The sequence below is a fragment of the Periophthalmus magnuspinnatus genome, chromosome 16, assembly GCF_009829125.3.
Source record: "Periophthalmus magnuspinnatus isolate fPerMag1 chromosome 16, fPerMag1.2.pri, whole genome shotgun sequence".
Lineage (NCBI taxonomy): Eukaryota > Metazoa > Chordata > Actinopteri > Gobiiformes > Gobiidae > Periophthalmus > Periophthalmus magnuspinnatus.
In genome coordinates, this window is record NC_047141.1 from 16,750,372 (window position 1) to 16,773,758 (window position 23,387).

Sequence of the window (23,387 nt, forward strand, 5' to 3'; positions counted from 1 at the left end):
TCCCTTGTTATATACTTAGTGCAGTAGTAGGGGTAGTGGTAGTGGTAATTAAAGAAGTGTCCTTTATTATCTTTCTGTGGCCTTTGTTCATTCGTAGCACTGCAACTTAGCAAGAAAGATTATTCTTAAGAAACATTTACAAGAGTACTAACCCTAACTTTCACATGTGAAAGTTGTGGGTTTTTACTTTTGGTTTCATTTTGATAGATCAAGTATATTTAATAGTATTGCTAACTAATATATTGTAAACGACTTCATCTTTAGTAACAATAATTTGGAACATTGACTACTTCTTCCACTTGCATATGTCTACTCAGCTCATTTACAAAGCTGTGGGCAGTTATGGCGTCAATACTGTCACATTAATTTGAAGAATGCACCGTCATCACAAACAGGAAATGGAAATACTGTTAGGTGTTTGCATATCTCACATTCAGGGGAAACCTCCATGCGGTTACACATGAGCAGCTGGTTCTGACTTACACCAAAAACTCCAGTCTGTTTGGGGTAGGCCTCAGTGCAGTTTTCAGACATATGGTTTCCTGTGTTTAGCTCCAATCAGAAACATGTCCGGCCCGTGGTGGTGAGGCCTCGGGCAGAGAGACGGAGGAGGATAAGGGAGAGTCTGCTTCTGCTGCTATAACATTATTTTTTCCAGTGGGGCAATGGTTACAATGACTACCGTTCTATTTTTTTGACAATGGAGCCACTGTATATTTTAGGGTACATCCAATGTGATTTTAATACTATACTGTTTGATAATGAGCCTAACCAAAAACATGGGATAAAGTGATTAGAGGTGAGCGATATTGAAAAAACAAATATTGTGTTACTATATTATGTTATATTGAGACAGTATTATGGTAGTACATCAGACATGTGCTAAAAGGTGCCTTTGAAGTATCAAACAACACAACAATGAACAGTAAAATTAAACAAACAAATTCTCTTTTTGTTTTTGGAGTTTGTTTTTGCAGGTGATACGTTGAAATATATAATTAAAAAAACCTAAACAACAACAACTATTGTGATATTATCCATTTTTCTATACATCACGCACTTCTACTCAAGGCATTTGTAATATCAATCACAAATTGTATTAAGACAATTTGGAGTACAATGTATTTATGTAGAAAATATTGCAATAAACAATAACACTGAAGACCACTTTATACCACAAACCTAAAACATGATGATGCCAGTAAAGATTTTCTTTTCTCAAAAGAAGTTAATTGTATCTTGCAGTAAATAAATAGCACAATGACAATTAAAAAGTCTAATAGTAAAATAGGTCAAAGTTCAGTAAAGAAATATATTATGCTCTCAGTCCTAGTAATACGTTTTGATCGCCATGATGAATGAATTAGATGATCATAGTGACTGTAGCTGTTCTCGGTTTAAATGGTCACATTTTTATATAGCACTTTTCCTCAAAGCACTTTGTATCAAGGAACCACTCATCCAATCACACAGCAGTGTACACAGACACTGGTTAAGTGTCTTGCCCAAGAACACAACAACAGCATTCATCTGTGGGAGCTGGAAACGCACCTCCAACCTGTGGGTCAGTGGGTCTCACTCTACCAATTGATTTTTTATCTTGTGAGTGGGATTCAAACCACCAACCATCAGATCAGTAGACAAACAATGGTACATTTTTTCAAAGAGTCACCACCTATAAATATCTTGACTTTTGGCTTGACAAAAACATACTTTAAAATGCATATCTTGGAATTATGTAACAGTTTAAAATCAAAATGATCTTATTATAGAAACTAAATTTTGTACTAGATTATGGAGATATAATACACATGCAGACTTCAGCCTCTACTTTGAAGCCTTTGGATACACTCTTTCACTCAGCCCTTCGTTTCGTAACAGGTGATGAATTTAAAACACATCTAGGCCATCTCTATCTGTCCGAAGAGAACGACACTGTATAAAATGTATTTTCTAAGGGACTATAAATAGATAGACGGCCTAAATATCTCCCTTGGTTGTTGAACTTTAGGGAAGTTTTCATACAAGATCTCATGATCGTCTATGTCTAAAAACTGACCGCATTAGAACTGAAATTGGAAAAAAAAAGCTTGTGGTTATTTAGCTTCCCAAAAATGGAATACATTTCAATGACATGCAAAACTGCATACATCAGTGCCACAAATGCACTTTAATAATGTGGTGATCAACATTTATAATCACACCTGCACCTGTTTTTAATGTTTTAAATGGACTTGCGTGTGTAGTGTGTATCACGAAAAAGGATACTCTCATTAGGCTCTGCCTGCATAAATTAAGATAAATGAAATTAAATATTGCTTTATGACACACCAATTCCATAAACAAGCGGTGATGTTGGTGCACTCATGGCTCTGTGTGTACGGCCGCCCCTTTATCTTGTGGTAAGATAGATTCAACTCAAATTCTCCCATTACGCCACTCCACAAGTATCTTATCTGCACTGAATAATTTGTCTGCTTTAAATTGGACAAACCTCCACTGGCTTGGCTGCTCTGACCAGCATCTGTGGTCTGTGAATTGGCTGTGATTTCTGAAATACGGATAACTGTGACCAGAATGGGGAAATAAGTTTTTCCATATCCACACGAATTTGTAAACAAGGAGCAATTTGGGGCTATTGTATTATATGACCTTTAAGTGTTTGAATTAACGATGGTTTTAGAATATGATTTTGGTTACACATTAATTATAATCGCATTAGCTTGGGACATTTTTGGGAACAGTATGTGTCTTCTGGCGGGAGGTTATTTCTGTGACTAGAATGTTCCTCGTTATGGCATTAAACTTACCTATTTCTATGGAGACAAGCCAGTGACGCTACCAGGCTGAGTTACAGGTCAGATCTGTCAAGAGGCAAGCCCGCTCACAGTAAGAATGTTTTTCAAGATATGTTCAGTGATTAAATGCCTGTAACTAAATAAATATATTGATAACTTAATTCCATACTGTTGAACATTCCAGCCAAAGCAATACATCTCCATGGAGACAAGCATGCAAACAAACACCCCACCTAAAAAGTTGCATAGTCGACCTTTTAAGTGTACTATATTTAATAAACTATAACTGTAAATAAACTATATTTATTTACAGTTTCCCCATTAAAATTGATGGAGTGAAAACATTTTCTTGCCCACAGAACACACACAATGAAGTCACATTACGCTTAAAGTTTGAAGAATATGCAAATCATGTAATAAATTGTGTTATATAGTCTTGTCTTTAAACCTTATTGACAGCACGAGGAACAGGCTGCGGTTCCTTCCTCCCATTGAAGACCTATGGGCAGGATGCGGATGTTTACTGGCCCAGTGCCACTACATTTCGCTCTCCACACTTGGCATTGTTCATCTGCTGCGTTACATTCTTATGACGTGTCTAATTGTGCTGGTGAGTGTGCTTTATTGCCTCTCATGTGTGTGACTGTTTGACAGGTGCTGCTAGCAGGCAGTGAGTACATCAGATCTGGAGTGTGCACTTGTTTGTTTTGGAATTTTGGTAGATGAAGGATTTAGAAACGGCTGCACCATTGTGGGGAAAAATGTAATTGGAATTTTTTGGGCAAGTATTGCGATTACGATTCGATTAGCAAATTCTGTTGAAATTGCACTGATTCAGATTGTTGTTTTTATTTAATAGTTGTATACTGAGCTGACTGAGTGTCTACTTCAGAATTTGTTCTCAAGTGAAAAAGTGTCACATCCACTGATCTGAAGGTCCATGGTTCAAATCCCGCTCTTGGCATAATCGTCATTGGTAGAGTGGTCGGATCCACTGGTTGGCAAGACACATAACCCATCTTTCCCCCAGTGTCTGTGTACTTTGAAGCACCTTGAAAGTGGAAAAGCACTATATAAAAATATTACCAATGTTACTTCACATTATAGCTCATAGTATCTTATCTAACATGGGCAAAACTTCATATCAACTTACTTTTGTGAATTTTGGATAATACAAATAAACATTATAGGGGTAATATCAGCAAAGATTAATACAGTAGCCAGATGACAATAATCAGATAATGTTATGGAAATCCAACAAAATTGCCCTAAAACATGTGTGTTAATGTGGTTGATCAGGTTTATGTATGAGACAAATGTGATTATAAACGATGTACCCAATATGCTGATCTATCTTATCTTCAGAACAACATTCTCAATATTATCAATATAATCCCCTATGTTTATTCTCATGCAGTTATTATGTGCGCCCTCATAAAACCTAATTCCCACACTGTTTATTTGCCCCTGCTCTGTGAAAGCATTGGCCTTTGCGCACAACTGCATTTGTTTCTCATTAAGCATTACAGGGATGATGTGGAGCAGATTGTGACAATATTCTCTGCTTGTCAGGCATGTTTGCACGCTCGCCGACTCCTTTCAGTAGGAGGTGAGACATCCATAGTAAATAGTGGCTTGTCATTGTAACATACTATTTGTTTTAGTGCCGCTTTTATGGCTGTGCTGGTGTAAAGTCACGCTATGTAAGGAATGAGTTAAGCCTTCTCCGAGTTTTTCCTAGATATTTTGTCAGTTGGTGTAAGTCGACTGCCAATAACTTTGTTGAATAACCTGATTGAGTTGAGACTTGGGGATTAAAGAGGAAAATAGACTTTTATGGAAAAAACAAGTCACATGTGCTGTGCCTATTATAGTGAATATTCTAGTCAATGTCATTGAATATGTCACAGTAAAGAGAGTGGATAAACAGTTGATCTTGAATGACTTGACGAATAATTAATGGCTCTGTCCCTGATTTTTATGTTTTTTGTCTGTCTTGCCCCAGTACAGATATATTGTACACTATAAGTACCTCTTGAGGTCAAAATAGGTCCACAGCATCTAACTGTAAATAATTATATTGTCTGATAATCAGGAGGTGCACATTAGCTTGCAAGTTATTGTAAACATTAGTGGTAGCTGGTGGTCTTTCGAATAATGGAAGCTATTAATATTCATTTATTTTCACATTTCTTTTTATTGAAATAGTGGTCAAACATAATAATAATAATAATAAAAAACAAACTAATGAACCAGGTCTAATGAGCACTATGCACTGAACGTGATCCAAACTGGTACTAAATCAGAACTTAACCAGGTCTCACTTTTCACAGTGTTTAAATGTGGAAAACGGTGTATGTTCTGCAGGTGAATTACATGTGGACATATCTAATTATATTATTTTGTGTTTGTATAAACTTTATCACTGATTATCTGTGTCAATATTGGCGCTATCACTACAGACGAAAAACTGGGCCAGTGTTCACTGCCAGAATATGTGGGATACAAGTCTCTATGTATATGAGTCTTATATTTGCAATTTTCCAGCGTTTGAGTGAGGTGTAACCCTTTCATGCTCGTGCCAAATGTAAAGACAGAGGATAAAGTCTCGTGCACATGTAACAGTTTGTTACAAACAGATTGAGATCTCGTCCCATCCCTAATAAAGACCACTGCAAATTGTTTATACTTTTTATTTATTTAAACTTTTTTACATTTAAAAATAAATAAATACAGTTTAAATAAAAACTCCAAGCAAATAGGTTACTACTAGTCCTTACAATTTAACCCACAACCTTTTTGTGGTGAAGGGAGCCCAGTTTCACACTTCGCACATTCAAAATAAAGAAATCCTAGTAAAACAAAGCACCTTATCAAATTTAAAATCCAAAATTGTAATCCATAAAGTGACTATTGCTTTCAGTGTGGCTTGTGGGGGTATATACAGTTAACCATATATAATTATAACTGCTTTTATTGGCAGTTATGGTAGCAACTTGTCACTTATAAAGCCCACTTTAGACCTCGTTCAAAATGGTTGTCACAAACCACATGCCAGCTCATGTCTTAACCAAAGTCACGTCACTGTGTGCCAAGAGCCTCTGTTTATTAGTCTATCACTTACCAAAGTTCATTTACACATCTCACACAGTATAGAGCACAGAGCTAAAATAGATTGTTGTCTATAGCTGCCACACACTGCGATGAGAGGAGGAGGCAGAGGCGCTGTGGTTGGAGGTGATGGAAAGAAGAGAGGGGGACAGTGGAGATATGAGCCTTGTTTATGAAGTGGGCTCAACTCCCTGCTGTTTCCATAACAAGTAAATAAAGAGTGTGATATTCAGCCCTTCTGTTACCCACTGTAATGAGACCAAATATACACTAGTTATTTTTACACTTAACAACACAGAAAGTGCAATGAAAAAGCAACTTAAATGTCAGGTTAGACTGCTGTAACGTAAGAGAGCAGCTGATTCATGACTTGGCTTTTGAGGACACATGGTTTAAAGTCATTTATTTTAGCAAATGATTTGTTAATCGTTTAAACTTTCTGTTTTTCAATTAGCAAATTATTAACTACTTTGTGTCCCAGCTTTGTTCAAGGTTAAGAAGTCTACAAGCCCTGTCTTAATTTTTGACTGGCCAAGTACTATACTGTACTATTGTATTGCTGTACTAACTATAATACATTATAAAATACAGCTATTACTAGCATACTACTTTTTTTAATGTTGCAATATGTAACTTTCCTGGTGTCAGTCCACACCTGCCTTTCTAGATGGAGAAGCTCTTGCATTGCTCAGAATGTCACATAGTGTGACATTAAACTTGCTTAGCTTGCATTTGAGTTGCGTCACAGACCTGACCTGTAACTGGTGGTGTCACCTGCTTGTCACCATGGAGATAAACACGTTTTTTGCTGCCAGTGCATGTCTACTTGTCCTGTGTTGTTGTTGTTAACTGCACATTGTTATTTTGTACAAGTTGTGCTTTTGCAGAATGCTGTTATATTTACCAGCCACTTTTTACTAACCTTAATTTAACTTATGAAATGACATTTGTGTCTTTTCTACATTGCTGGCATTTTACACCTTGCCTGGGAACTCCAGTTGGAAACTAGCTGGCACATTTACAGAAATGTTTATTAATTGTCCCTGTTCTAACTAATACATACATAGTGTTTATTACAGCTTTAACTAATAACAACTACCCTTCTCTCTTGGCAAAATGTGACTTCTGAATTTATACACATCAAGACTTGCTCTCTTGTGTCTGTCGTTACCAGGCTTTATGCATTCCATCATAGTGTGTGGAAAAGTGCCTGAAGGTCAGTGGAGTTAATGCAAACCTTTTTATCAGTAAAGTCTGCTATTTATAGATTTATTTATAAAGCTATCTGTGTGTAGACATGACATCAGCCTGCACCTTTTGGCACGGCCTCAGACACTTTCCGTAGACTTTAGTGAGACACAGGTGTGGACCACATCTGGGCTCAAATCAGATCCATATTTTGAAGATATCAGAAAATTTACAACCACCAGACTTGACAAAATACATTCATGGAAGATGATATAATATAATGTAGTAATGAAGACCACACGAGTATAAGGGTGGGTTTAAGAGTATATGGGTTTAAGATGCAAAGCTAAAATTTGCAATCTAGCAAAGTAAGAAACAAGGAAAAAAAAAAAAAAAAACAAGAAAAAGAAAAACACAGCAACAATTTATGAATGTTATTTTTAAATACTACTTTTTATGGATTAGAGTCAGGGCTACAGACCAATTGAGAGCCATGCTTTGCTGTAAAACACTTAATCCCCAAACATGTTCAATCCAATAAAGGAGTGAACTTGAGGTGAAGCTGGCACTGTTAAAGGAATATGTTATGAATAATTTACAATTTCACTCAATCACAATAATTCTGGTGGCAAATTAAAAAGCTCTGTAAACTCAGACTTAAGAAATGTTCCAGTAATAAAACCAACCCTCTTATACTACGCACATTTGCAGCTGGATAGGTTTTTCAATTTTTAATTAATGTAAACCAGATTGTATCACTTGGATTTGGTCATATTAATTACTCATCTTTAAAACCACTTTGTAATATAGCTACATGAACAAACTGGCAACTCTTCTTGCTATTGGAAGTCGCTTGGCCATGCATGTGTTTACAATGGCCTCCACACAGCATATCCAAAGCCACCTGCCTCTAACATGATCTCACGTCTGGAAGTGCCTTTTCCAAGTAAAGTAGTTCCTTTTAAACATCCCCAAAACATCCAACGGCAGACTTCTTTATTTACCCAAACACAGCGAGGATCCAAGTAATTAGCGTGAGGTCGGGGTTGTCAGGGAGTGAGTCAGGCAGTTAGTGGTGCTGTTTAAACAACCAGAGACACCAACTGTAATAATGTGGATAATTACAAAGCTCCATTAACCCCAATGAAGTGTCAAACCATATGGAAAAGTGTTCACATGTATCGTAGTGTTTAGATTATTGGAATGTAAAACGCAGGGGAAACAATTTTGAAGTCGTAGTATTGGTAGTGGCATGGGGATTTGTTTGGGTTTTGCATAAGCAGAAAATGTTGATAGTGAGATTTGGTTTGGTTTTGGATGCAGCAGAAGAACTTTTGGAGATGACATCGCTGAGGGAGAATTGTTTGAATGCACTGAATGGGACAGGGGAGCTCTACTTTACATGAGTAGTCTGAACAAAAATGCTTACGTGAACCAATAGCAGTAGATGGAAGTGCCAAGAGCCATAAAAAGAAGTTGATAGTAGCAGTAGTGGTGATAGTAGTATTGGTAATAGCAGTTCTGTTGTTTTTAGTGGAGTTAATGGCGTAAAAACTATTTTACGCTGTTGTGTTAAAACGTCTTCACATTAAAGATGCTCTGTCTAACTTCTTTAGTGGAGGGTCTTCCACCTGCTTGTCTCCATGAGGAATTTGTTGCTTTGCCAGAAATGTTCCACTATATAGCATTAAACTTATCATGCCTTTATTCAACTGCAGGTGTTACATTGCTCAGAAATACATTGGAAAACATGATTTCTTAGAGTGAACAGGCTCCCCTCTCCACGTGTCTTACCTGCAACTTGGCCAGGTATTGACTTTCTTTCCATGGGCTTGGATAAGTTTAATGCCTTGCTGTGGAACATTCTAGGAAAGCAATAACATCTCCATGGGGTCAAGAATGTGGCAGACCATCCAGCTAGAAAAGTTACATAATCTCTGTAGCCAACAAGTCATGTTAACTAATATTACTAGGTACTTATGCAAACATTTTTATTGTTTTTTTCAGACAGTAATTTAGTGCCAAAAGTGTTGTATCCTTTTACACTGCCCTGCACATCCCGCGCAAATGCATTATTAGTTTGTCTTGGCAGCGTGTGACTGGCTGCAGCTCTGCACTCACCGTCTGTAATCACGGTTGTAAGACAGTCGGAGAAATAAAGAGAAAACCTCAGAAATCTCTGCGCAATCAAAAAGCCCTAAATCAGCCGCACTCACACGCAGACAAGAGGGCTGGAGTCTCCTGCCTCTGCACCGCACCGCACCGCTCCAACCGTCTGCAGGCTAAATACGGGCTGTCTGCAAGTGCACTTTGATTCATGGCATCCACAATTATGGCCCAAAGGAAAAGAAAGATTAAAAAAACACTAGAAATCACACAACCACAAACTTCAAATGTTTTTTGGAGAGACTGTTAAAGCTGTGTTACCTTTTACAGATCACACGTCGTCACTACATGTTATAGTAAAGTTCACTAATTGGATAAATTAAAGGGCAAAAATAATTCTGACAATTCATCTTTTAGGTTGTGTGTTTTGAGTGTTGCTCTGCTGTAAACTCATCAACCCAAAAACACAAAAATAAAATGTCTTCACCTGCTCATTGATGCCAAAGTTGAGGATGTTGCAATATTAATCATAATAAAACTGAAATCAAGTTCTCTGCAAACTCATCTCACTGAGGTCATAATAGGCAGAATAAATCAATATTGTAGGTTAGACTAAAGAGAAATAACTCCTGATGCATATGTGCTTCATAATTCAGTTGTCTCTCAAATAGACATGGGACAATATTGAAATCTGGTGTCACGATTATAAATGACCAAAATAATTGCGATTAATAATTATATCAAGATAATTTTGTTGCTGACAGTTTTAAAATGTTCTGGATATGAATCATGATAATTTTATGAATAGGTTCCATATTTAAACAATTGTTATACTATTGTACTTTGTTATAAGTGAAAACAGCAGTGATCTGGAAGAAAACACCATCCCTATTGTCAAATACTGCTCTTGGGAAGGTTTAGCCACTGTGAACTGAAATATATCACAACTGCAACACATGTTAGAAAAAACGATTCTTGCGAATAATTGATATTTGCTATATTTTTCAGTGAATATATTTTTTTTTTCTTACAAATCCCCAGTCTAATGGTCAGTGCTTGTTCCCGCCCTGTTGGCACTGTCCTATAGCAGGAGAGTACACTTCCCCCATAGTCACATATGAGACAGTCTTTGAAACGCTGCCCATTGGAGAAGCACAAGACTTGGCCTGTTTTATTCCCGCCTCTGGATTTCTCATGCTGGCCGCCACTGGTCTGTCTGGCACTGCCATCATAGACCATGTCTAATGCTGCAGCTCAGTGACACAGTGAAGGCTACTCATAACACTGGCACTGACCATCAGAGGTGTTTAGACCGCACTCAACACCTAACCAAGAGGAGGAAAAGAATACAGTTACCTAATTAACTATGCATTTTAAGAATACTGTGCCATATCTTAAGCCTATTTGCAGTTAGACAATTCTCGTGAGTTGCAGCAGTAGTGTAGGATTAAAAGTGTTGTACTGATTTTTACTGCCTTTGAAATTAAATAGATCTATTTTTCACATTTTAACAGTTTGCAGCCGTCCAAAGCTGTTCCACACTTTCTCAACACATTTCCAATTATTCACTGTGATGAGTTACAGCACTTTTTACAACTTTCAGAGGTCATGTGGAGTTGTGTTGTCATGGTAAAGGTAATAATAGCACAAAAAACAACAACACAAAAAACAATAACTAACATGCTAACAGCACATCTCCTGGTTCTCAGACGGTCTGGGACAGTCTGTGTTAGCCGCATAGTTGATGGAACAGGATCTGAAGTAGCATTACAATTGGTAGCAATAGCCAAAAATATAGTCACTCACTTTTTTTGTTTTTTTTTTTTCAAACTTGTGCGGCTCTAGTAGCAGTTGTTTTAGTAGTAGTAGTACTTGAACACCTACTCAGAGTATTTCTTCCAGTTGAGCAGACCCCAAAACACCCTGTACTTTAAAAAGAACACTGTCATGGTTCAGAGATCTAGATTTACGAGAATGGAGAGTGTTTTCACTTTGAAGAATGAAATTTTATGTAATGGACGTTGCTTGTGTTGGATGTCGGCTACAGGAGAAAATTACAGAAGTTACACAAGTTACCCATCAGCCTTTGCACCATACCGAAGAGCAGGTTTAGACGCGCTGTACTTATTTCACTTAAAACATGAAAAAACGACTCAATTTTACACAATTTGCCAGCTGTTCAGAGTTACCCCTCACCTTATGCATTCCGAGCATCCTAATTATTTACCACAATGAGTATATAAGGGCTTTTCACAGCTTTAAGAGACCAGTGATTCGCTGTTTCTGATAATAAAAGGCTCTAAACTTGGATGCAGACAGTACACAGCTGTCGCAATTTGACCTCAAGATGTGCCTATACAATATATCTGTACTGAGGCAAGACTAATTTCTCTCAACTACATGAAAATAAATTAAGCGCAGTCACTTTAAGTTCAGTGTTTTTGAGTGAGAGAAGCAGCGTGTGGGCTGAAGACTGGGTCACACCGGAGGGGCGTAGATTCAGACAGTTTTATTTGCCCTGGACCAGACAAGACTAAATGAAACACAGGCTCTTTCTATAAAAGAACAGTAGTAAAAATGATTTTGACTTTTGCCTTGCTGTTACTTTTGGTGATAAATGAGACACTTGTGGTGGGTTTAATCCAGACAGTTTTCATTGAAGGCCTTCATACTGATTCCATGGTCAGTTGCTGCTAATGGAAAAATATATGTTGTAAAAAATATATGTCATTGTACTTTAAAAAAAAAAAAAATTCTCCCTTATATTGATCAATACAGTTTAAACTGGCTTTCAGTATTAATTTTCTGAAAAGGGCTGGGCGATCATGAATATCGTCATTATTTTCTTATTAAAAACAATTAAATATGACTTTTGAAAGGGGGGGGGGGGGTTATATAACATCATTCCCTCATCAAAAACTTTCCTGAGAAGATGTCATACATGCATGTTTCAGCAATTTAGCAATCTCTCTCGGGACATATTTGAATCCTCCTTAGGGTTTGCTGTACGATTCTGTCCGATGTTCAACCCGCAAACCTACGTCATCCATGCTCCCACATGACAATTCTCCATAAATATACAAAACAACAACTTCACAAACCTGACGCGATGTGCAGTAGGTTAATTAACAGAGCGTCAAAAATGAAGGTAAAACTTATAAAACAAGTAACATGGTGATCTAAATATGTTATGTGTTAGCAGTTAATATCCCACAGACGTAAAATACCCTCTTTTTAAGGTTCATGAAGAGAACACAGTGTAAAAAAATAGGACATAACAGAGAAAAATGCGTCGTGAATTAACCATCACCACAGACTTTTTAATAAACCTTCGCTAAATACTACATTGAATAGAGCCTTTTATTCCATCTAATCCCGTTCCAACATGTAATCGATTTCATTCTGTAAAAATCTCACCTAATTACACTAGTTAAATGCGGTCCTTTTCATGAGCCGACAAATGTGAATCCTGTTTGAACTCGTCTGTCCTCCTGGCTCAGATGCCCTTCTATCAAACAGTGCCAGCTCATGTTTGCAGAATAAACCGCAGTCATCAGTAAATTAAGGTCTAACTTTCAAGTGAGAGATCAAAGTCTGTCTTAATGTCAAACCACAAGCACTTTCTAATCTCATAAATGTGGGGAACTTACGAGCGTAGAATGCAAAATACTACCTATGACTTCAATGCATTTGGCTATATTGTAGTGATGCTTTCAAGTAGATTAGTTTGTAAAATAACGGTACAAGTAGTAGTAAGTCATAGTGGAAGTAGTAGTACAACTGGTGGATTCAGTAGAAGTACAAGGAGCAAAAGAAGAAACAGCTACTACTATAGTAACTTAAGCAGTGGAAGCTTTAGTACATGTAGTAACATTGAGCACTATTATTAAGTAAGCAGCAGTAGTAGTAGTTGTTGTAGTAGTAGCAGCAGTAGTAGCAAAACTTTAATTGTGAAAATTTTACTGTGGTATAAACGTGCATGACTCTGTACAAGATAAAGAAAATAATGATGACCTTCTCTCTCTCTCTTCACAGTTGTTGGCCCGACCGATGATTCCCAGGATAACCAGTTCCTGTCTGTGATCCTGGTCAGCCTGCTGCCTCTGCTCCTGGTGGGACTGGTGGTACTGGGCATGTTCTACTGGTACAGAGTGTCCCGGCAGCGCCTGAGCCCGGAGTGGGACAGTGGGGTGAAGAAGAGGAAGGTGGGGGGACTGGACTGCAGTGAGAGCTGTGCAATCATGATGGACAATGGATCAGACAGCAGCTCAACACATGCTAACAACCTCAACCATAACACAGAGCCCCTGCCCATAGAGCTGGACCTGCTGGTAAATATACTACTACTTTTACTACTACTAGATATGCTAGTACTTAAACTGTTGTTTCTACCACTGCACTCTGAGATGGCCAGTAACCTCAATGCTGTGCCCTTGCCCATAGTGGTTCTTTTGAAACTTCTACTACTTTTTGAATAGTACACTTGTGGTTAATATTTAGAATATACACTTAATTATTAAATAATGATTGGTATGAAATAATAAAAGAAAATGCAATAATAACTGCTTAACCAAGATTATGTGATGTATGTGAACCTTCCCAGTGACACCCAGTGTGTGTGATACATTGAATCAGCTCCATTCAGTCAAGCAGCAATGAAAAACAGGCTGCTTTATGTACAAAGGTGTTAACATTTTATCCCACTTAACAACTCTGCTTTGTTTCAAGTTCTGCATCCCCCCAACTGTTAACAAGGCACAAAGCCTTGGCTGTCTTCTGAAGAGCCCATTTCTAACGGTGTCTAACTGTGCCATGCAGGTGGGTAAAGGTCGCTTTGCTCAGGTCTACAAGGCCAAACTGAAGCAGAGCACGTCAGATCAATTTGAGACGGTCGCGGTTAAGATCTTCCCGTACGAAGAATATGCCTCCTGGAAAACTGAGAAGGACATATTCTCTGACACAGACCTCAGACATGAAAATGTGCTGCACTTTCTCACTGCTGAGGAGAGGAAGGTCGATCGACAATACTGGCTCATCACGGCCTTTCACCCCAGAGGAAATCTACAGGTGAGGCACAGGTCATGTTTTGAGTATGTAGTCTGTGGTGTACAAAATGATATTGGTACTATTATGATTTTATCCCTTCTGTACACAGGAGTATCTGACGCGTCATGTGATCAGCTATGAGGACCTGCAGGTGCTGAGCAGCTCTTTGGCCCGAGGAGTGGCTCACCTTCACAGTGACCACCTGCCCTGTGGACGGCCTAAGGTTTGGCTTGTTCAATCAATTAATCAAAATAGAAATTAGAATGACAACTTTCACGCTACATTACACAATTTTCAAACCATGAAAGAAGGAAGTAGGTATTTAAATTGAACATTCTCACACAAACTTTTTGGCACATGGCTAGTTTTACGCCACATGCACAGCTTTAGAATAGCTTTTTTATATGGAAAAGTGAAGGAGGGGTAAACCCTATCACTCAGTCAATCCACACTCACTTTTTGGCTCTTTGTTTCTGGGTTTGTGGTCAATAATTAGATGCAGACAGCGTGTAGTGGTCTGATTTCAGTTTAGTAGTATTTTAATGCACTATTGGGTTTTTTATAAAAAATAATTGTAATTTTAAAATCCAGAAAAGGAATAATGGCTAAAAGAAACTATACTATACTTCCAGACAATTATGTGAAATAGTTGAAAGTCTCTTTTTTGTCTTGTATATGACATTTTCCATTTTGTGCACAGGTACCAATTGTGCACAGAGATCTGAAGAGCTCCAACATCCTGGTTAAGAATGACCTGTCATGTTGTCTGTGCGACTTTGGTCTGGCTCTCAGACTGGACAGCTGTTTGTCAGTGGATGATCTCGCCAACAGTGGGCAGGTCAGCACCAACACAGTAACATACAACACCATATTAACCATAAAGGAGCAACACAAGTTTACAAAATATTTTACTTATGTGATACTTTTTAGTATTGTTCTTGGGCAAAATATGTGCATTCATTGTATATGTCATTCTAAACAATGTTGAAAAACGCACACACATCCAAAAAATATGAAATTTGAATGTTGGGTCTCGAAACTAGGATGAGGATATTGATCCCCAGTACTGATATATTAATACAGAATCAGTACACAGTATTGATACTGTTTGGCAAAATACCAATTTGAATTAACACATGTGCATTTTAGGGCTATTTCTTAATTGTTTTGTGTCAAAAGACACCTTGACCAGCAGCATATTAGACTCATGTGGCTGTTCTGTTTGTAATACTACATTCCTACATGAATAATGAAAAATAATCTGAGCCATGACACCCGGACAATGCACCACTCCCTCTGCCCTTCACACTACTACATTAGACCATCACCCCACAACTCCATGGATCAGTCGTTATATGTATACCACGACAAGTTGTATACGTAAGGTTAGACCAGTATTGAGTAGTGGTATCTGGATCAAAAGAAAAAAAAATAAAAGACAGTTTTGTTTTAAAATGTTGTATGGGCCAGACACACAACTTAATACCCTTCTCAGGTCTGGGACCTTTGAGACCTCTGTTTTCTAATCTGAAATCCCTGTGTGATATATACAATTGTAGGTTTTAAATGAACAACTGCTATTATGAACTGACTGTTTGCAACCCAAACCTTAAATTACAATGCTTTTTGTCGCTCTTGTGTTTATTTTGCCTTGTTCCTGGTGTCTCCTGAGCATGTTTTGATGGGATACATTATGTTTGCTGACACAGATCTGACATAGACAGGCAGCAGAGTGGAGAAAAGGAGGAAAGGACTTTGTTGCGACAAGTACCAGCCTTAAGGCACTGTGTATGAGCCTCTCACTGTCTGCCACTGTCATAACATGAGTGATTAGTCATTTCTATATAAATACAATACATACGGGTAGAAATACATGCATTTGTGTAAGCATATTCTTATATATGTATGGTAAACAGTTGCTGTGTTTGACATCAAATCATAGAACCAACAATCAACAATTACACTCAACAAATAGTAATATTTAATAATTGTTCCTTTCGCCCTTCCGTGTTTCCTATTTTGCTTTAAAAGAAACTCAGCATAGTTAAATCGTCCATGTGTGAAACTATAACATTAGTTCTGGTCTTGATTGTGAGCTGGAAATCCCCACAATGCACTTTGCAATTATAATGAGTTTGTGCAGTCGTTATGTGTTTAAAATACTGTGCAGTAAAGTTACTGTAGCCCACACAGTTTCAAGGAAGTAGCTTACAAACATACAACTCATTAAAGCAACAAAGGTGAGAATTTATGCATCATGTTTTTCCTGCTGCCTACTGTGGAATGGAGACGGTTTAGGTAGCTAGAAATTATAGACTTTATGAAAGTGAAGAATTCTTGAAACGCAGTATATTTCCACAAAATCTGTCACCTTAGGAAACTATACGAATTCAAAGTTATCCGCCCACTGCCTATGCGAAGTAGACAAAAGTGAGTTTATGTTTGCCTAATCAATATTGCTTGAATTTGTATTAAATCATTTGTAAAGTTCTGTGTCAAATGCAATGAGGTCAAATTGTATCATACTATATAAAGAAAATAACAGTTTACTTAATAATTAATTGCATCTTTATATAGTGATTAAGCAAGTTTTTTTTTTTTTTTTATATTTACTGACTGCAGCATGTGTGGTAGCTATTCCAATGTAAAACACAGTTATATTCTATTGTAAGGCCAGTGTTCATGTAGTGTTTGATCTGTGTAATGTAAATCCTTGTCAAGCAGCTGAAGGACTTCAAAGACAGACTGTGGTACAGTTTACTGTATCACAACGTGATTTATTCCAATCCAGACACTCAGCACAGCTAAACGACACAAGCTCCCACAGAGTTGGAGTTTTGTCAGACATATATTTGAACTTAAAGTCTATGGATCTGTTATGAAATAGATCAACTATAGACGGTATGAGTCAAGCGCAGTTTGAAAACATTCTAGTGAAACGTATTGTGGGAAATACATTTACCTGAAGTCTGCATCGCTCCACACTTGCTGGAAGTGTGTAGAGAACAGAGTAATGAAGGACACCCTGCGCACTTCATGTGAACATACATCTGAAATGCACAAGTGCATAAGTTCAAGCATTAGGACAGGACCTATCTTGTACTTATGCACAAGATAGGCCCTGTGTCACCACAGAGTTGTTGCTTTGCCTAGAATGTTCCATTGTGTGGCATTAAACTTACCTATGTCCCTGGAGTCAAGCAGGCACATGTAATTGAATAAATCTAAGATTTAATGCCATACTGTTGAACATTCATGACAAAGCGATAATACTTTTATCAAGACAAGCACTTGGCAGAACTCCCAGCAGAAAACTTGCATAGTTAACCTTTAAATGTAACAAAACAGAAAACAATGACTATGACATGCTTATTCAAAATTTACATTCACAATAATAAAACTATGAAAAATGTGTTTGAAAACCCTCTTGTATCTGTATGCAAACCATACCTAACCCTTCCTTTGTTGCCTCTGTTGCAGGTAGGCACAGCGCGGTACATGGCCCCTGAGGTTCTGGAGGCACGTCTCAACCTGGAGAACATGGAGTCCTTCAAACAGACCGATATTTACTCCATGGCTCTGGTTCTTTGGGAGATGACGTCCCGCTGTGAGGCTGTAGGAGGTCAGTGCAGGGTCCCACCACATCAGCCCAAACTACACAAACAAACAAAGCCCATCATTAGCTCCAATGGGATGGGATGATGTCATGAGATGAGGTAAACAGGAAGTGACACGGGGGCTAGCATAACATAGGGAGGGAAGGCCACTGCGATGACTCATGGCACTTTTGTGGAGCTGTAACAACAAACAGCAGTGGCTCAGTGACAGGAAGTGAGGTCATTATTGAGAGACCTTTGGAGAGATGAAAATAACATCACACAAGTGAAACCTCAAACCCCATTGTTCCATTAGTAATTCTTATAACCTGGAAAAGGTGTAAGCTGTGTAGTAATACCATATAATTCAAGGTACTATATATAAACCTTTTCTGGGAAAGTTGGTTGTAGAAAAGCTGTTTATATGTCATGATTGCATCAAATATCAAGTGTAGTTTTGTATCAAGACCGCACTAAAAACCCACCTCTTCTCCATGGCGTTTAATTCTAGCTACAGGATATCTTGGTGTTTTATTGTTTTATTGTTCTTTGCCAATATGTCATATTTTCTGTATATCTGTTTTCTGTGTGAAGCACTTTGGGCAGTTTAAGTTGTATTTTAGATGTGCTAAATAAGCGGGTGGACTCATACCAATTTACAGGTCAGGTCTGTGGAGAGATGCTCACAGTTATAATGCATGTTTTTCAAGGTTCTAATTAAGTAAACACTTTTATTCCAGCCTATTTTTGGCTGAAATCTTACATGGTGGGGCTTTAATTGATCTATATCAAACATGGCATGCAGTGTAATAATGGCTTAATGTTTGGTCTGACTGTAGTCTTTTTACAAGTTGAGTCATTAGTCCATTAACTTTCATTGTGCTAAGGGCATTGCTTCATGTACCGTAAATTCCAGACTATAAGCCACTACTTTTTTCCTACCCTTTGAACCATGCAGCCTATACAACGGTGAGGCTAATTTATAGATTTTTACTGGGTAATGTCTAGCAGTAAATGTACAAGCAAGACACGCTGTGCTGAAGAATACACTAGTTTTTATTTTAAATTGTCATTTTGCCCATCATGCACACACCCTCATCATGGAAAACATACAAAGAAACGCATATGATGCAGCTTTTAAGTTAAAGGCAATCAATCTGGCATCAAAGAAGGAAATAGAGCCACTGCACGTAAGCTTGGCTTCAGTGAATCGATGGTGGGATGTTGGAGGCGGCAGCGGGAAGAACTTAGTCAATGTAAAAAGACGACGAAAGCTTTCAGAGGATATAAATGCAGATGGCCCGTGTTGGTACTCTTTTATTTTCTAAACCTGCAGGTATGTTTATCCCGTGTTGATGGTATGTTGGTGCCGATTTTCAGGCAGTTTGAAGAAAAGCGTATCTTAAATTAAAACTCTATGTACCGCTGGTGCAGCCTATATTCAGGTGCGCTCAATAGTCAGAAATTTACCGTACATGATGACATTTGTAGTCGTACATTTGTTACATGTGTGTGACCTACATACAGCAGACAGGACCATGGCTGTTTCCTGTTATGAGAAGGCTGGGGGCTTGTGTATCAGCCCTAAAACCAAGGCTTCACCTCGGCCCCAGGTTCGTCCAGGGGAATCTGCGGAATGTCTGAAATGTGCGGGCCGCTGCTCTGATGGCCTTGTTTGGGCAGAGAGCGTTGACAATACTGTACCTGCGACCATAGAGAAGGCTCAGTGAAAAGAGATTAAAAATACTTAAAAGTCACTGCTCCAGAGTGCTACAGATAAGATCACAAGACTGACTGTTAAGTAGAAGACAATGTTTTCTATGTGGAAATGAAAGTGTCTCTACATGATTTGTTTCCATAGTAGAAAAACCCTAGCACAGATATATGTATGTAAAAAGCATCTCTTGGAATCAAAATGAGACCATGGTGTGCTGTTTGCATCTAAAGTTCTTTCTGTTTTTCACATTTTAAAGATCAGGTACAGCACCTTTCACCATTCTAGGACAAGTTCTCATGTGAATTAGCCTATTGATTTAATCTCTTACTGTATGTTAACATATACCGATACAGTAGGAGCTAACTTTAATAAACTCAACTAAACCCAATACTATATAAAAAATGTGTATGAATAAATAGTCAGAAGGCAAGAATCATTATTTCGCTTGGTTTTTCATTTACAATAATAATTCTACTGGCTACTGTGACAATGGTGAAAAAGCTGAACATGCAGCATTTGCTATAGTAGATTATTGTATGACTATGACCACTTTATTTACGTAGCACATATACCACATATGGTACAGAGCCTGAAACTGACAAATATCTTTAGAAAATGTATTCTAGTTTCTTATTGGCATTATCTCAAGCACAAAAACAACTTTACAACATTTCTTAACTACATTGGGTATTGTGGTTTGGACAAACTATACACCCAAATCTGCTAAAACTTGCCCTATATGAAAACATTACTTCTCCTGTCTGACCACTGCTCCCCCTTATTTTGACTCGAGACATTTGGGACGGGACAGACACATTCCATCCTCTGCTTTTCTCTGAATTGACTACCAGAGGAGGTAGGCAGACAGTGGCCCCTGTCCAGTCCTGTTTCATTGTGGAACATGTCTCCACCCCAACAACAGCGCTCAGAGATGCAAGTCTTGTTTCTTCGTTGCTGTGGTTACGTTTAAAGGTCTGTCTGTACCATTTCATTTACAGAGCAGGTTTATGATGTGGTGTGGAGTAGACACATTGGCAAAAATAATCCTAGGTTTGAAAAAGACACTCCAGGTGTTTTTCCTGTGTCTGGGATGGTTTAGTCCAGGAAGATGTGGTTCTTTCAAGCAAACTAAACTAAAACATACACATGGCTACTGGTCTACAGGTAGAGGATTAGTCCAACAGCTCCTGATTGAGTAAAACTGGTCACATACAGCTAGACAATAAAGTTTTTTGAATATCATGCAGGACTGATGGTGTCACTGTCACTTTTCCTGCACTGTGGCCTTCTTCATTGGTGGTTATTTTGGGGGTAGTTTAGCTTAAAAATAGGGTTGCCACAAAAAAAAAAAAAAAAGGTTTCAATTCTGAGGAAAAGCCGTATACCATTTTTAGTATCACTACGATATAAATAAATAAATAGATAAATAAATGGATAAATCAATAGATAGATAAATAAATAAAACAGTTGTATACTAGTTCTGATAAGATCACACCCATAGTAAAACTATTCAGGGAAGGTCCAAATTTGTCTTTTTTTTTTTTTTTTTGTATTCTATTTTTTGTATAGGCCCAAATAAACTGAGTAGGCATCCTTTATTTACAACCCTTCTGAAAAGAATATATTATGCCATTTAAACTACTGTGTGTGCTCTACATACACTGCAGTTAACTTAGTGAAAGTCATTTGTCTCTATATTTATACATATCATCCAGATGCCAAATAAAATGGGTGCATAAAGCACTGCCATCGTGCTTGGCTTGTTGTTGTGGTCAGTTGTAGTGCACTTTTTATTTAGGTAGCCTGATTTAGCTTGGAGGGTGTGGCGTTAGGGTTACTTTGGGTAATGCCACAATGTTAAGTGCCAAACGTTCACAGTATTTGAACTGAAACAGACTTTGGCAACAACAACATAGAAAAACATAGAAAGACTGGGCACTGGATTGTCGCTTGAATAGTTTAGGGGAAATTAGACAATTATTTTCCATATGAGACAGAAGATTAGCAACAGCTGCAGGCTAAAAGTGCTTAGCTTGTCTTAGCTGAAAAAAGATGATAATTGAATTGCGTTCTTATTGTAACAGGTGTCAAAACCACAGAGGCTGAAATAACATACTCAGACAAACAGGAAACCGAGCTTAGCGTTATCATAATTGCATCAGTGAAAACAGATGTGTAGGATTAACAGATTTAACCATGCAGAAAATGAGCTAACCTTGCATTTTTACAAGAAAGTGCACTAGTTATTGCATGCCCAAACAGGACTTCAGTGTTGTTGGCTAAATAAGGGTGTATCCCGTATGTTTCTCTCTCGTTTGAAAAAAAAAACAAAACAAAAAAAAAAGACTGGCAGCCGTGACGTTTAATTTTCACAGCTCACTAATGTGTTAGCCACAAAACCAACGCCACAGGAATCTAACCACAGCTATCTCCAGGGTTCAGCTGAGCACAATGCTTCTCAGGACCTGTTTTGGATGGATAGCGTGTCTGTCATGTTTACGGATGAAAACAAACACATCACTTTTGTATTTTCTTTCAACTATCTGTTATTCTATTTGCATCAACTCCAAAAAAAATTATTTAAAGCGTATTATGTAGCTTTTGTAGTGGCCGCCACCTGCTCGACTCCATGGAGATAATATTGCTTTGCCTGCAATGTTCCAGTGTATGGCAGTATTTAGCATTTATTCAAATACAGGTGTTTTATTGCTCAGTTATACTTATTGTAAATGGACTCTCCACTCCACAGATCTGACTTGTAGCATGGACTGGAGACATCACTTGCTTGTCTCTATAAAAATAAATCATTTTAATGCCTTACTGTTGGACATTCCAGGCAAAGCAATAGCATCTCAAGTGACACACCCTTCACAAGAAAAGTTACATGGCGCATCTTTAAAGGCTTTGCTAAAGCTATTAAAAATGTAAATTATGACATGCCACACCATTATGAGTATACCTAGTGGGTCTCGTTCTTGTGTATTAAATCTTGTTGAAGTAATTTCCAAATGACTTGATTGAGTGAAATAAAATGTCAGTGAATGGCATTATACTACTATAAGGTTGCCAATTTGATCTAAGCTATACATTTCTCCATCAGTTTCTTGAGCAAAACACTTCACCCACCTTGTCTGTATTGTAGATTTTAGTCAGAGAGGCCAGTGGCACAGAGTGACGGCCACTTTTGCACCAGTGAGTATGACCAAAGCGTGAATCATGTATTATCATTATCATAGTCTCCCGCCCTTTGCCCCTCAAACCTGCAATAAAATTATACAGGTATTTAATTTAGTTATTGGCCTGGATTGACAACTCCTAACCCCACTTGGCCCATGTAACACTATGTGCACATGTCCCTGGATATATTTCTGTCCATATAGCGCACAGATGTGGGGCCTATCATTTCATCCATAAGGCGTGGTCCGTGGACAGCTGGTTTGAAGCTTTATATGAAGTCAACTTTTTTTTCTTTTAGTGAAATGTTGCTTAAACTCTGTTCTCTCCTGTGTAAGGGTAAAAAGGAGTTTAGGAGTGTTTCCTTTTGAGATTAAGTGTCTGAGACCACTGTAGCCTGGGGTCAGCGGCTGGATTACTGTCTGGATCTAAGAGAAAAAAACATCAAGCTTTGGACTGTCAACAGGTGGACACAACAAAGTTATTGGCTTAGTGTATAGGGCTGGGGGAGGATGTGATTCAATACAGCTTATTTCGGGCTAATTTTGGCATTAAAGCACCACTGTGTAGCATTTATGGTCGGCTTTGCGGAGGGACAAGCTAGTTCATTGTAAAGGTACATGTTATTCAGTGTATTTTTAAGCAATAAGA

General features: G+C 38.0%; 1 protein-coding gene across 1 annotated transcript in view; it reads left to right on the plus strand.

Annotated features, from left to right (window-relative positions):
* The window catches only part of tgfbr2b (transforming growth factor beta receptor 2b), a 43,505-nt gene that overhangs the window by 15,587 nt on the left and 4,531 nt on the right, over positions 1 to 23,387 (plus strand). Inside the window, exons 4-8 of the mRNA XM_033981161.2 lie at positions 13,239 to 13,534; positions 14,022 to 14,270; positions 14,359 to 14,472; positions 14,950 to 15,087; positions 17,730 to 17,871. Coding sequence (XP_033837052.1) covers positions 13,239 to 13,534; positions 14,022 to 14,270; positions 14,359 to 14,472; positions 14,950 to 15,087; positions 17,730 to 17,871 — 939 coding nt within the window. The remainder of the gene's footprint in view (positions 1 to 13,238; positions 13,535 to 14,021; positions 14,271 to 14,358; positions 14,473 to 14,949; positions 15,088 to 17,729; positions 17,872 to 23,387) is intronic.